Source organism: Falco punctatus (genome assembly GCF_963210335.1).
Source record: "Falco punctatus genome assembly, chromosome: 1".
Lineage (NCBI taxonomy): Eukaryota > Metazoa > Chordata > Aves > Falconiformes > Falconidae > Falco > Falco punctatus.
Window position 1 is genome coordinate 122,639,363 of NC_137580.1, and position 15,574 is coordinate 122,654,936.

Sequence of the window (15,574 nt, forward strand, 5' to 3'; positions counted from 1 at the left end):
TGGAGAGTGGAAAAGGAGAGCATTATCTGAGCAATAACAGTGTAATTCTGAAAGATAATGGCAGTGTTTAAAAGAAGGATATACAAGCTAGAACCAATACCTTGATCCATACTTTTTTTAGAGCTTTTTTTAAGTCTTGCAAAGACCTGTTCTTTTGAAACATTTGGTTTATATAGTACACAGTCAAGAGGAGACTTGGTCAGGCATCATTTGACTTCTGCTATGGAGCACAAAGTGATGGTTGCTTATTGGTGTCTGATAGGAGGCACAAGAGCTTGTTCCAGTTGTCAGAATCCTAAATAAATAGCAACCCCTCAATTACTCCAGCAACTGAAACTGTCATGAAATGTCTGATAGTGTTGGCTTAGCAAGGACAGACACGATGCTATGTAAACACATGCACTCACCTAGCAGCTGGAGTTTTGGCATCTAATAATTGCTGCTTTGTGTTCTTTGCTTGAACTGTATTCTTGAGAAGTTCAGCAACGCAAATACAGATTATTTTTTTTAGAACATGTTTTTTCAATAAATGCAGTAGGTCTAATTCATCTTTCTTCAGCATCAAATCGATTTCACTGCTTGAAAATCACATCTTTTCTGTTTTGGCTTTTCAATGTAAAGCCCCTGCCAATGGGAGCAGATAAAGCCACGCTTGAGAGGGAAGTGTACAGATGTGTGCTCTTCCCCATGACTGCATTGCATGGTAAGGAGCACATGCACTGGGAACTGCACCCCCTCTCACCCTTTCCACAAAATGCACTCCTTCGGAGCAGGAAGGACAATCCAGAATGGCTAGGCAGAATCAAACCAGCAATTGTTTCTATTCTCTTTCTTGTTGAACGTTAGATGAATGAGAGGAGGGTCCTCGAGATGTGTAAATCTGCATCCTTTGAGTATCTTCAAATAACTTGCCAAGCAAGTAAGTGTCTGAGCCTGGACAGTTTGGGTTGGCTTGTAGTCCTGAATCCTGTTATGTACAATACTTTGTATTATGCCTGAACAACTAATACTATAGGGCTTGACAGAGGGAAAAAATGAGAAGATGGTATCTCCAGAAAGCAGCATTTGCTGCTGTTCTTATGCTTCTTTATCAAATAGGACATTCATTCACGTTGCCTAGAGCCTGTGCTTAGTGATAGGCCAGAGACATCTGTTTCTTGTCCTGCTTTGTTTTAGTTCTGCAGGTTTTTCTGTTGGCAGAGAGATGGCTTATGAGGAAAAAGAATGGTTTCAAGAAGGCTAGTGGTAATGATTTGTTGGTTTTGGGGGCTATGCCAAATCTAAACATGTTAGAATAAAAATACTTGCCCATGAAGACAGGCTTTTAAATAGCATCCATTTAAATGCAAACAACAACAAAAAAGCAGCAATCCTTTAATATCAGGGAAGATTCCTTCCCTTTATTTCACTAAATGCCTTGTAGCTGGCATCTTGCAGCCCTAGATCATCAGAAAGGTAGGTCAGCTGTCCAGCAGATGCTGTAAGCATCTGCTGTAAGAAATCAGTTGCTTTAAAAGGAGTTCAGGTTCTGCTGTGTATCTGATTAGTAGTGGCATACTTTATCCATTTTGATTTCATGTAGTATGCTATTTCCAGATAAGGGCTCTTGCTTGGCAAATCCATTAGATTGAATCATTCTAGATATTAGTAAGATTTTTTACAGGTGCTGGATCAGTCAAAAGAAAACTCTGTCCTCTGCAGCTGCAGGCTTTGATTGTGTAGATGGCCAGAGAGCCACTGACTTGTTTTGCTCCATCAGTTGAATCATCCATTTTCATAGAAACAAGTCTAACTGTGTTAAAAATCAGTAACTCAGCACAAACATTTTTGGCTTTCTATAACTACATTTTCTAAACTAGACAAACCTAAAAGTTACCCACTTTGATAAACAGGTGTCTCTGGTTTTTTCCTTTCTATTTTGCTGGATCTGGGAGGATATAATGGGGAAGGCTCACTTGATGCATCCACTGTGCATCCACAGTGTATACCAGTGCCTCATAGTCACAGGTGCACAGACGATACAGGACAGATGGACCTTTGGTCTGGCCTTTACAGCTGTTCCTATGCAGTAGAGGTTGAGACTGTTGTGGACAGATGAACGCAGGGGCCAAGAGACCTGCTCCATTTGCTACCATAGGGTATCTGTGCAGGCACATATTTGTGTCTAATGGAACTAACCTGGCATAGAATACATTTGCCGCAGGAAAAGTGCGTAACACAAGCTATTTCTAAAGCGAATTTGGCACATAATGCTCATCAATTTTATGTTTTTGAAGTTTGAGGCTTAATGGTGGGCATGTAGCTGTGTGTTTATCTTTTTTCAGAAGATGAACATTTTTAAATGTTATAACATCTGCTTATCTGAGGATTCAAAGCCACAACACACCTGTGTACTGAGGCAGGATGGAGATCTTGGAGCACTTCCTCACTGTCATGTTATGTCTGTTATCCTGTAAACGTTCTGCTGTATGGCAGCACAATTTGTGTGTGTCACTTCTGAACTCTGGGGTATATTTGTGTTTTTCCAGAAGGGATTCAGGAAGGGAGTAGTAATTTATCAGACCTACAGACAGTGATGAAGGAATAGTAAGAATTTAGAGCACAGTTCACCCTCACAAGGTTTCTCTGAAAACTGGTTTTGGCATTTGCTCTGTAATAGATGTGGTAGTTACAGAATAGCTTTAGCTCTTGTGGAGGAACAAATGTACCATTTTGTCACTGTTTCAGGGGGATATTTTTTTTCTTTCTCCCAACTGTGGCTGGTGATTGAAGTAATAGGGAACTATGCTTGATGTTTATCTGTGGGAGTAGAGGTGTGTTAGCATGAATGGCCTAATGCAGTGGTTTCCAACCGATCTCAGTTTACAAACCCCTCACCTAAAATATTTCCAAGGAAAGCAAAGCATCCTTACAATTTTCATATACTGACCATTACTCTTCCCTTGTATCTGATAAGTGATATAATTCAGTGGCTAGCATTAGCAAAGTATTTGCAGAATTAATGCACTAACCATACCAATGGTCTAAAACAGATGGGAATACTGGCAGGCCATGTCCCATAGGGGACTTCAGAATTTCCAGCCTTGGTCTGAAATAGCCCTAAAAAGTTAGTCTTCAGGACATAGTCTAAAGCATACTTTGCCTTTTTCTTTTCTTCTCTCTGCCCCTCCCAGCCCCTTCTCCCAGTAACCTACTAGATGTTGGGGGGCGGGGGGGGAAGGCACTAAAGGGGCATGGCATTGTGCTAATTTATCGTAGCTAGCTGTCGGTGTTGGGTGCTCCCACAAACTGGAAAGCAAGAGATGGACTACAAAAAGATTTGCCCTATGACAGGGACCTCTGGAACAGTCAGCCAGACAATAATCCCTCCGTGCCCACTGTTCCAGGGACTGGGCAAGCACTGCAGACAATCTGGCTTGAGATTAGTGTATCAGGTCTCAGCTCGGAAAGGGGGCTTTCCACTTCAGTACTTTTGTGGTCCAGAGCTTTGGTTTTCTGTTTATTCTGTGCTACAATACTGCAGGGAGGAGGCTGGGGCATCTCAGAAAACCAAAAACATCCAAATAATACCCACTTCCAGCAAATGTCTCTGTGGCTCTGCTGTTCGCTATTTCCATCTAATACCTTGCACAAATCCGAACCCAAAGTACCCTGTGGTGAGGCAGGGGTTTAGGATGTAGAACTTGCTCATCCAAAACATTCACTTGGATGTCATGTTGGCAAAAGCAGCTGCAAACTCAGAGGGGACTTGCACAAATAAGGCCAGAGTGACTGTATGGCAGGGAGGCAAAAATCATACTTTTATTGAAGCCGATTCAAATCCAGGAGTTCATTTCTGTTCTCCCCTAATTTTTATCCTCCATTTAATTACCAAAATTTATAGGTAGATACTGTGATGAATAGGGTTGTATCAATTTTAAAATGCTGTGAATTGTCTAAGCGTGAGACAGCTGGAATAGTTCCATCTGCAAGCTGTAATCAGTAATTTGATAATGCCTACCACAATCATTTTTGAAGGTAATTAAAGGCTGCTAGAACCAGCCTGGTTAAGCTGCTTTTCTAATTGCTTCTCTGTTCCTAAAAATGTCCTTTTCAGCACTGTTTGTTACAAGCAAGCTGGTTGCAGTGTGTCTTCGAAACAGCAAGACCGTGCTTATTATCACCGTTAGCCCCACAGCCAGGTTGGTCCATTGATGGTCACAGCAGTAATGATGCTGCACCTACATTCTCTTGCATAAGTATTTTTGTTCTGCCCTTTACCTCCCATTAGTCAGCCAACTCAGACTCATCTCACACAATCTGTTTCAAGACACAACAAGTAATCACTGTTTGGCTTTAGCATCAGTATGGTGTATTATGTTCTAATTTTATTGTTTTGTCCCAGATCTTGCTAAATACAGCAATATCTGGGAATTACATTCCTGTAGTCAGCTGTAATAAAATTGCAGATGGAAGATACTTATTCAGATGTATAGTCCATCTTGGATAGGACAAAATAAGTAAAATTTTAGAAACTATTTGAAGCAGTAAGGGATAACTTACTGAACAGTTCATATACTGTTATGGGTGAGTTAACTTAAAGAGAATACACTGGCTGGTGCATCCTTAGTCTTTAACAGCTGCTAGATTATTTTATTTTATTTTTTAATAAATTGACGGAGGAAAGGAAAAAAAAGTTTCCCTTCAAGAATCTGGGGCTTAGGTCTGTTAATGTTGTTTGCTTGTTAGAGCCAGAGAGGGATGTTTGTGTGTCTCTTGACAGCTCTTTTGGGGGTATAAGTTGAAAATAACGACTGTAACTACTACACTAGGTGTCCTATTTACATGATTGTCTTGGAGTCTTAAACATTTCATTGTACCGAGAATCTCTTGTGAAGGAGTGAAGATCTCTTCCTGAAGCACTAAGAGACAGAAATGACCTGGTAGCCTGGTAGCTGCTGGATGCATTCTAGCATCATTAATGCTTTCAGGAGGTTGCCCAGTGCCATTGCACATTGTAATCTGAGGCAAATGTAAGTCTACCCAACTACTTAGAGCTCATCAGAGGAAAGTTGACAGGTACTGTCTTTTCCCTAGGAGAAGGCAGCAGGGAGGCTTCTGGAACGTACCAAAAAGAGGTTTGGTCCCAGGGCATTTGGAGGACTGTGGGACTTCTTGGAACTGGAAGAAAACTTGCTTTATCTCATACTACTCATTCACCTTGTTTTACGTAATATTTTTCTTACCAGCCACAGTAGCCTCATCTTGCTGCCCCGCGCAAGGTGGCCGTTCTCTTGGCTGAGGACAAACGTGCAGTGAGATAGCTGGCCACTGGGTGGCGTAAGGAGACCGTGGGGACACGCTGGCGCCTGCAGCCGCGCTCCTGGTGCTGGCCCTGGAAACCTGGCCACCACTTGGAAACACGAGTTTGGTCCTATGAATTCACAGTGGAAATGGTTTATGTGAACCAGTAAAGAGGATTACTTGATTTTAGCAATAACTTCATAACAACAGGTATTTTGGTCTTTGGGAGCACAATCCAAGTTACAACAAGGCAGCTAAATTAGCCTGCTTTAAGCAGAACGTACCATTTGATACTGTGGTTTGTACTTACGCAGGCACTTTTGCAAGTGGTATATTCCCTGCCTATCCCTAGAACTTTTTGATCAACGTCTCTGAGGGTAGTAGCATGTTGTAAGAAGAAACAAGGCAGTGGTGTGTTTGCTGAGGTAACTGCAGTTAGCTGTCCAGCTAGGCTCATCTAGCAGTTATGCACGTACTTAATTCATAATCTGGTAAGGGTGCTGGTAAAATCAAGCAAGAATTTTCATGCTATGTAAAATTAAACCACTAAAACTTTTACAAGGTGAGGTCCATTAGCAACTAGAAAATTTGAAAGGAAGATTCTTGCTTGTTGAAACGTTTCCTCAAAATTTGTAAGGTTTTTTGTGTTCATATCACAGAAAAAAAGATTAAAGAAAATGGCAGTAAAAGAATCAAGTATCTTGCTTTTGTGCCATATTTAATTAAGCTAGCCTGAGAAAACTACATTACCTCAAGTAATGTTTGTTAAGTTTTCAGGCAGGGCTAGTTCTTGCTGCCTGTTACTTGTTCTTTATAACACTTAACAGATATGCTTTATCAGTTGGATATTCTCTTTTATGTTGCTAATCGGAGCTACAGAATTGAATGGGAAACAGGATTTGATTCAAAACACAGGAAGACTATTGCAAGCCAGACATTCAATGAGGGTATCCTGGTTTAATCCCAGCTGGTAGCTAAGTATCATGCAGCCACTCGTGCACCCTCCAGTCCCTATTGGGATGGGGAGGAGATTTGGAAAAAGGTAGTAAAACTTGAGGGTTGAGATAAGAACAACTTAGTAATTGAAATAAAGTAAAATATAATAATAATAACAATTATAATGAAAAGGAGAGAGAAAGAGAGGGAAATTGAACCCAAGGAAAAAAAAAAAGTGATGCATGATACAATTGCTCATCACCTGCTGAACAATGCCCAGGCAGTCGTTGTGCAGTGATCAGTGGCCCCCGGCCAACTCCCCCCAGTTTATATACTGAGCATGACTTTCTATGGTATGGAATATCCTGGCCAGTTCAGGTCAGCTGTCCTGGCTCTGCTTCTCCCTGCTTCTTGTGCGCCTCCTCATTGGCAGAGCATGGCGAAGTGGAAAGTCCTTGCCTTGGCGTAAGCACTATTTGGCAACAACGAAAACATCTGTGTGTTACAGTTATGCTCATACTAAATCCAAAACATAGTATTGTACCTGTACCAGCTACTAAGAAGAAAATTAACTATCCCAGCCAAAACCAGGACAGAGGGTTACATTGTGTATACTATAAAGAGAAATTGTGCTATGAAGCTGTTCTGAGAAGCTGGGTCTCGATATTGCTCCAATATGCTGGAACACAACCAGAATTGTAGATGAGGTCATCAGCCTTGGGGAATGCACTCCTTAAATGCTGTTTCTGGCACTGGATTAGAATTTGCTATGTAAGTGGAAGTGACACTGATGGAAAAGCAGCTGATTTTAAAGAAGTCCTGCAAATGACAGCCATGGCCTGTGATATTCAATGAAATGTTTCCTCTTGGACGATTTATTTTTAACAGGCAAATATGGTAGCACCACCGCTAGTCATATTTCAAGTCCAGAAAACTAGATTTGCAGAATGTAAAATATTTTTTCCACATAGTGCATGTGTCAAATGAAGAAGTTGCCAAAGATCTCCGATTAAACAAGTATTTTGATATAATACCAGTAAGGAAAAATAGCCCACTGTTATTAGCAGACATGTTCTACATAGACCTGGAGAAGCAGAGATCAGCAAGGAGTAATGCCAGCTACATCCACTGGCAATAAAAATTGACCTCCTCCTTGATTCGACTTTACAAACTGTACCTTGCCAGTGCAGTTGCCCAGCAAGTGTGTGGCATGTTTGCACATGGTGCACAGCTCAGTGTCCTGACTTCAGCACACTTAGGGCACCGCTAGTTTTCAGATCCTGGACCTTTACTGACAGCATCTCAGATCCCAATTCTCCTGTGTTCAGTGCTGTCAAATCATCTCCCAGCTGTCAGATTTTTGCTCAAAATATTCAGCTGTCTACAATGACAGCTTCTATAGCCTCTTCAGCTCTCCTGTCGGCTTGATTCCAGAGCTTTCTGGCACTCAGGCTGTCTGTGGCAGTCCTCAGGCTTAAGTACTAACTCCCCAAACTGTAGCGTCTATACTTGGAGCTTTTTTTCCTCTTCTCCTGCAACCCCCACCCTTACAGATTAATGCAAGAATTACACAGATTCTAATGCAGACAGGTTTTGTTTAAATCTATGTTGCCACTTACTTGTGTATCTAAATGATGCTCCTTCTTCCTCCACTAGAAGATGAAGCAGAACCAGTGGAAATTAACTGGAATCCACAAGACAGAGCATTATCCCTCTGCACTGTGGAAATTCTTCCTCTGGTCATGGCAAATGTGAATAAGTATTCCTTTTTTTTTTTTCCTCTCCCCATAATATTTGGTGTGACTCCACTTCTCTGTCTGAGACTACCACTGCCCACCTGCACACAGAGAGGTGAGCTGGAGGGTGTGAGGAGGCACTGAGGCAATTTCAGCAATCAAGGTGGAACAGTGACACAGTTGTGCTCTGAAGCTTTGAAGAGGCTGAATTCCACTTTAGAGCAGTTAGACTAACAGCAGCTGATTCCACACATGTGCTTTCCACAGCTCTGAGGGGTATCAGCTCACAGATTTTTGAATACTTGGAGTAGGTGCCCCTGATGGGTGTGCTAAGCTCGGTCCCCACGTAACATGAAGATGAGTTGACGGGTGCTGAGATAACAGCTAAATGTCCCCATGTCCTAAGAATCCTGCTCTAACTAGGTAACTTCAGAGAAGTTTGCTGATCAAATATTTTGCTACCCTTTCCTCTTTCAGATTTCCTCACATTTCTTCATAAATTCTTTGCTTCCCAAGGCTCGTATGTGATCTCCACACTTTGGTATTTTTCCAGTCTGGAAAGGCCCTTTTGTACATCAGTGAGGCAAAAGGAGAACTCCTCCATGTTTGTTGTAAAACTAAAGGAAGTTCAAGGTGGCAGAAGCTCTGGGACCAGCTCCTTATCTCTGTGTCGGAGGGCTGATATGTGGGGAGCTGTATTGCTAGTGCAGTGTGTGCTGTCACTCTGTTGTTGATTGACAGCTGACTTACAACCTACAGGGCTGTCAAGTCAGCTTCTTCCCAAACCCTGAATTTGCACATAAGAGACATGTGCTCAGAGAAACAAAACTTCCTGAGGAGAGCACCCCTATTGGTTCCGAGAAAAGAGATTAATTTGACTAGCTTGCTGCAATCATGGGATTTTCAGGTTGCCAAGGGCCATGTGGACCTCTCTTACTGCAAGAAGCAAATGAATGGATACTGTCTCAGTTCAAAACCTGCTGCACTTCCATGGTCATTTAAGATGGACAGCTATATCAATCACCTGCAGAACACCACTCGGTGATGGACGGTCACCTGTGCTCAGCAGCCACAGTGGGCACGTGCTGGCAGAGGCAGTAAGTACCTGAGCCTGACTTGGCCAGTGCTCCTTCCTCCCCAGGGTGTTGTCCCAGCATTCCTGATCTGAGGCACAATGCAGGAACCAGAACCATTCCTGGTCTTCCCTCTGGCAGCTCCTGGCTATGGGCTTCAAAAGCAGTCCAAAAGACTGAAAAAGGGGGACAGAGCAGAGATCAAATTAAAACCCAGCTATGGAGCACAGCAGTTGCAGAAGGCTTTAATGCGGAATCCTGCACAGGCAGGGACATCCCTTGGTTATCAGCTGTGTCTCATTAAAGCCCGGGTGAGCAGTGCCTGTTCTGAGCCAGCCCCAGCCACAGGGGTGCCTCTGCCTGCTCACTTGAGCTCAGTGAAGCAGGTGAAGCTGCTTGTCCTCCTTTTCCTTAATTGCCCCTTAACTCTTCACGCTCTGTTTTTCTCCCGCTAGCCTGGACCTTTTCACACCAGGATCAATGGCTTTTTCAGGGAAATTTATAATGTGACTGGTGTTTTATCTGAGGTGGTGGGGAGGCGGACTGAGGAGCGGGGCAGCGAAGGGACCGCGAATGGCTCTGTCACAGCCAGGGAAGGAACCCAGGGGTGCCAGGCCCGCTGTCCCTGGTGTCTTCATCCTGCCTCCCTCGCTGCCCCTTCCCCATTCCCTCCCTGGGGCGATTCTGCATCCCAGGGGAACTCCGCATCGGTGCTGCCCCCAAACCGTCGCTCCTGCCCCCCCGCAGGGTGGTCGCTCTCGCACCTCGCCCCGCCGGGCTGCGCGGCCGCTTCCCGCCGCCTCCCGCCCGGCCCCGGCGGCGCCTCTCCCCTCGCGGCGGCGCCCCCTGGCGGCGGCCCCGCCCCTGCCGAGCACGGATCCCACCACCCCTCCCTCTCCCTCCCCATCCTCCAGCTCTGCCCTATTGTTCTCCCTTCCCTCGCTCCCTCCCTCCGCCCGCGGCTCGCGTCCTCCCTCCGCTCTCCTCCATCCCTCCCTCCTTCTCGCCGTCCCTCCCGCTCCCCAGAGCTGATGTCACGCACCCGCTGAAGGCGCGGGTGATCATGGCTGCTGCGGCCGCGGCCGTGCCGCCGGCCTCCAGCTAATGCCCGCGATGGAGCCGGCGAGCCTGCTGCGATTCCTGCGGAAGCTCAAGGAGGTTTTCGACGTGTGCGACGAGGATGCGGACGGCTTCATCCGGGTGGAGCACTTCGTCGCCCTGGGGCTGCAGTTCGGCCAAGGGGATGAGGTGAGTGGCCCCCCGGTCCCGCCCCTGCAGCCGCGCAACTTTCACCTGCTGCGCCCGCCCCGCGGCCCGCGGCCCCGGCTCTGCCTGGCCAGGCCCCGCCGGGACCACCCGGGGCGCCCCGTCACCCACCTTCCCTCATGGCGGCCCGGATTCCCCCCGTCCCTTTGGGACCCACCCGCCTCCGCCCCTCAGAGCGGCCCAGACCCTCTCCTGGCAGGGCGGCTCGGACCCCCCCCCGCCCCTCAGGGGGTCCCAGAGCTGTCCCCATGGCGGCCTGGAGCCGCTTTCCCTCAGGGCCACCCAGCCGTCCTCCCCCTTTCCCGCAGTCCTCCCTGAAGACGGCCCAGAGCCCTCCTTCCCTCAGGGGGGCCCGGAGCCTCCCCCGTCCCTCAGGGCGGCCCAGATCCCCCGGGCTGACCTGGCTCCCGGTCCCCTGGGGTGGAGGGGCCGATCCTGCTCCCCCGGGCCGTCCAGGTGCCAGGGGTGCTCGGGGGTCTCGGTGCCTTTTGGGGAGGTGTATTTATTCTGGTGACAGCATGGGTTTTCTCCGCCCTGGCTGGACTGCGTCCTTACTGGGGTCCCAGGCTTGGTGGGGTACTGGGAGCAAAGCCCCGGGCTGAGGGAGCCGCAGCGGGGGCTGCCAGGCCTGCCCGCCAGCTGGTGGAGTACAGCAGCGAGGGAGGCACCAGCCCAGGTGAACCCTGAAACCTCCAGGTGATGGGCTGGAAGCGAGGACTCCATCCAGCCCTTCAGTGACACAGCGTAAATCTGGAGTCGCGCCACTGGTCTCAGTGGAGCCGTTGCGTCAGTGGGACCACTGTAGAGCCGTGACATCAGTGTAAATGAGAGCAGGATTCAGGCCAGTGTCTATGAGGGTAGTAACATGCATTGGGTTTGAAACAGTTCCCTTAAGTGATTGAATCGGAGGCTGCAGCTCCAAGAAGATTAACCAGCAAGAAATGCTTGCTTTTCCTAGGAGAACTCCCAGGATATTGCACTTAACTGTTCAATGCTTCACAATATGTCCCAGCTGTTTTGGGTGCTGGGCAGGTGGAGGGGCATTGGGACTAAGACAGGATTCAGAAAACCAGTATCAGCTGACCTTTTAAAGTACAATAAAACAAATTAATGTGAGGAGCTGATAAAGTGGTAGTTTATAAAGGGTTGCCAAAAAGGCAGCAAAACCAGAGTGAATTCACAGTAATTGTTGGAGCAAATTACTTATTTTTGGCCTACTGCTGGTAATGAAACACAGCTTGTGAATGAAAGCAGAAGACCAGGAGACAGAAGGCTTATTGCTTGCAGATAGGCACAGGTCTGTTAAACATTTTCTTAATGAGATGATGGAGTTACTTTTTTTAACAAGAAAAATGAGGAGGAGAAATGAGTAACAGTAGATAGCTTTATTGACTTCTGATTTTATTTGTCTCCTGGTTAAGTTTTGTAATTCTATATAAACTAGCAGAAGTATTTTTAAATCCTTACTGCCAGATACACGGCATCAGAATTGCTTTTTGCACTGCTGCATTTATTCAGAGGCAGATCAGTGGCTGTCTCTTGCAGCACTGAGGAAGACTGGTGAAATTCTACTGCCTGTTTTGCAGCAGGATGGCATTGATGAGTGTAACAGTCCTCCTTCTGTCTTAGAAATCTCTTAAGGTTGGGAGAGGGGAGCAGGTTCTGTAAGATGCAAAGGAGGGTTCAGGTGGTGATCTCATAAGCTTAGAGTGAATTGGAGCGTATTAGTTGGAAAATAATGCGATGGAAAGAAAGAGAAAACTGGAAATCTCAACAATGACGGCAGTAGAAAAAGTGCCACTCATCGGTGGTAGTAGCCAGGTTTCAGGATGTGATGGCTTACTGGGCAGGCACAGGAGAGATTACCAGTGATGAGAAATGCATCCTTTGTATTTTGCTCAGTTGTAACTGGTAGTGTTCAATAAGATGTTTTCAAAACTGTGACAGAGAAGTCTTATCTATATATCTATCAGGGTTATAATAAACTTGTTCTGGTTTGCTTCCCTGTGTGTATTGTAGTCATTGGCTGGCAGTTCCTTGACTTCAAAGGAGCATATGTCAACTCATTAAATGGGATTTGTAAATCACCAAAAGAGGCTTGCTAGGGAAATACAGAATCAGTTTTCCAAGTGCAGATTTACTGTAGAACAACCACTGTAGGTGAGCTAGTTTGGTTTTAAGTCATGTTAAAAATGAACTTTGTGTGATGAATCAGTTGATGTTTGGAGACGGTGAGAATCTATTCTCTCACATAGCATGGTGCTTTCAACCTTGCATCTGCAGGAACCTAATAAGCTCTGTGCAGGAACGCATCTCATGAAATTAAAGTGAGGAGACACTACTAGAGAGGAGTTCCCTTTAGCACACTAGAACATACTTACTGTCATTGAAAATTAAGTATAATTTGAACATGCTATACTTCTTGATACTTATCCACCTCAGCTCCCTTTACATTCAAAAGAAATCTTTCCACTGGCATTGGTGAAAGATTGCTTTGCCATCCTGTGTAAGTTATATGCTCCCTCTGTTTATGTAATTCATCTGGCCACAGGAAGGATCCTATTTTGTAGCATTGTGGCCTGAATAATTCTGACTCTTACCAACAGTAGCCCTGGGTCATGTTTATGAAATGATAATACCTGATACATGCAGCTTTCCACCTCTTCTGTACATCCTTGGGGCCACTGCCATCCAGAGCTTGGAGTCTGTAAATTCTTGTGTCTGGCATTTAGCTTTTTCTAGTTTTTCTGTGCATTTCCTTTTTCTTTCTTCTTTGTGTGTGGTGTGTGTAGTCACCATGCTGAAATTTATCATTCCTGAAGGATAACAACTGTCTGAAAACTGCCCCAAGGCAAAATGTTGCAGCAAGGCAGCAGCTTTCTGTTCAAACAAAGCAGTCCTTACCTGCACAGTGAAATAAACTTTAACATTTCGGATAAAATTTTTCACTGTTTTACTTTTAGTGGACTTTTGAGGGCTCTGCTTTTAGTAGCTCGATGCTATTCTTCTTTAAGACTGCACCATCACTACTGTAACTCATTCCGTTCTGCCTTTCCCATGCACACTGAAATCCTCTTCTTGCCATGTAGTCATTCATGGAGAGTCCACTGCAGCAGAACGCCGAGTGCCTGAGCGCAGCTGTTTAGGTAAGGTGTTTTGGCTGCGGAAGCACTTCTAGCAAGTTTGCTTGCGAACCTTTGCTTTGCCCTACCAGGCATGTGGTTCAACTAGAGGAAGAAATGACTTGGCCATGTTATTTTGGCAAGCCAGGAGCAGAATCGTGTCTCTCAATTCCTGCTGTGTTGCGTGAATTAATAGCAGACCAGGCTAGCTGTTGAGCACTGCTTGCCTGTGCTTTTAAGCACTTTGGCATTTTGGCCTCTGTTTATCCCGTCTTGATTGAGGGCATTTAACGGAGTTGTCTAAACTAATCTTTCTCCATGGTCATTGATGAGCAATTGAATGCTTGGAGGGTGTAGCAGGACCCAGGGATGAAATAAAGCCTTAGATGTGCTTCTTTGTCTCCACTGACAACAGAAACGCCTAGCTGAGACTTTTGGTTCAGTGCTTAAAAACAGCAGGCTTGGGCCTTGCTTTCCTGTTGAATGGTCTGTTTGTCGTTTGTGGAGAAATCTGAAGAAAGATGTGAAGAGCTGTTGCCAAAGCGACTTGACTGGATGGCATGTACTCACTAGCTGAAGAAACACTTCACATAACATTGAAAAATGCCAAGAGTCACTCACCATCTGGTTCCCTTTCACTGGGAAGATAGTTGCGCTAACAGCCAAGTGTCTAGGAGCATTGTGAGTGACATGTTCAGCAAGCCCCAGTTCTGGCACCAGATTGTGTGAATGTGTATTTCAGGATAGTGCCAGTTGATGTTTCATTATGCCAGATTCTATTTAAACTCTACATTCAGCTTTCAGCAACAAGTGAAACATGCTGAACATGTTGATGACTCCTTTTTGAGGTACGTAATCACCTCTTGGAGGTGTGCAAACTATACAGGTGCATAGACAGTAGTCTTTGTCACAGTGAGATTAACTTGAAGCAGTGTCCCACCTGAGAGGAAACTTGAGCAGCTAATAGAATTGGTAGGCCAATATCAGTTATCCTTGTGAGTAGACAGTAATTCACTTGAAGTCCATCGATGGTTTACTAGCGGTAGAACAGAGGTAGCTGAAAACAAGTTCACATATTTCACGTGAACAAATGAAACTTTCTGGCCAAAAGAAACGACTGAAATAGGGAGATGTTTGTTGCTAATTTTAGTCGCTTCCATTCATCCCCATTCTGGGCAGAAATTAAAGACGACAGCCTCAAGTAGGTACCTAGTAGCCTAGGTAGTAGATCGTGGCTGCTGGCTGAGTTTAATGACGCTCCTGATGGTCCATTTTGGCCTGTTCTCAGATGTCTCCCAGGGACACCTGATGGAGTCACCCTCTAAACACAGCCCTTCTACTGTAGCGACCCCATACTAGCTTGTCCTGTAAACAGCAGGAGTGTAATTTCACTGCATGACAGCATGGAGTCTGTCTGAATGGTCTGGGTGAATCTCAGGCTCCTAATTGTAGTGTTGCAGTTCAGAGTTGCACCCAGAAATTAATGGAATCACTGCAAATTTACATCAAAGTGCATGATGACAGAGGCTAATGCATACTTTCTTGACAATGTGCAGTGTGCTCTGGACTTATTACCAGCCACGAGAAAAGGAGAATTTGGCACTGAGACATTTAAATGAAAATATCAGGGTGTTACCAGGTGATACTGCCATTCTCATAATGGAGGCAGAAGAGAGTTATGACTTCTTTCTTCTTTGCTTTTCCTGGAAATAATTACTGAAAGAACAAATAAAATATTTGCCTAGATGTAGTGAGGATGCAATGAGCACTCCAGTGTGATGGTGTTCTCTAGGTAGCAGCAAGGCTGCCACACGTTTAGGCTCCTTAAAACTGTGTTTGCTAATGACCCAGATATTTCATATCATTTACAGTGACTTGGAAAAAATGCAGTTCTGAAATGGCATAGTGGGATACTTAGTTCATGGATTAGTCAAGGTACAGTCACTGTAGCCTTCCTAATTCAATACAAACTAGCAGCAATATGTTTAAAGTAACCTTTTGGTATATCCTGAAACTAAGCATGTATTTCTAAACAGCTGACATAAAGCAAGCTTAGTACTTACTGTTAATCAAACATTTTCTGAAACACTGTTATGAAGAGAGAAGCGGTAGGTTTGCTGTGCATTCATGAGTTTAATACATTATGTAATATGTTTGT

The 15,574-nt window shown here is 45.1% G+C and overlaps 1 protein-coding gene across 2 annotated transcripts in view; it reads left to right on the forward strand.

Annotated features, from left to right (window-relative positions):
* The first annotated feature begins 691 nt into the window (after positions 1–691).
* The window catches only part of RAB11FIP4 (RAB11 family interacting protein 4), a 177,402-nt gene continuing 162,519 nt past the window's right edge, over positions 692–15,574 (forward strand). For both annotated transcript variants that reach the window (XM_080380991.1, XM_080380992.1), the window contains exon 1: positions 692–10,276. In XM_080380991.1, coding sequence (XP_080237117.1) covers positions 10,133–10,276 — 144 coding nt within the window. In that variant the 5' untranslated portion in view covers positions 692–10,132. The remainder of the gene's footprint in view (positions 10,277–15,574) is intronic.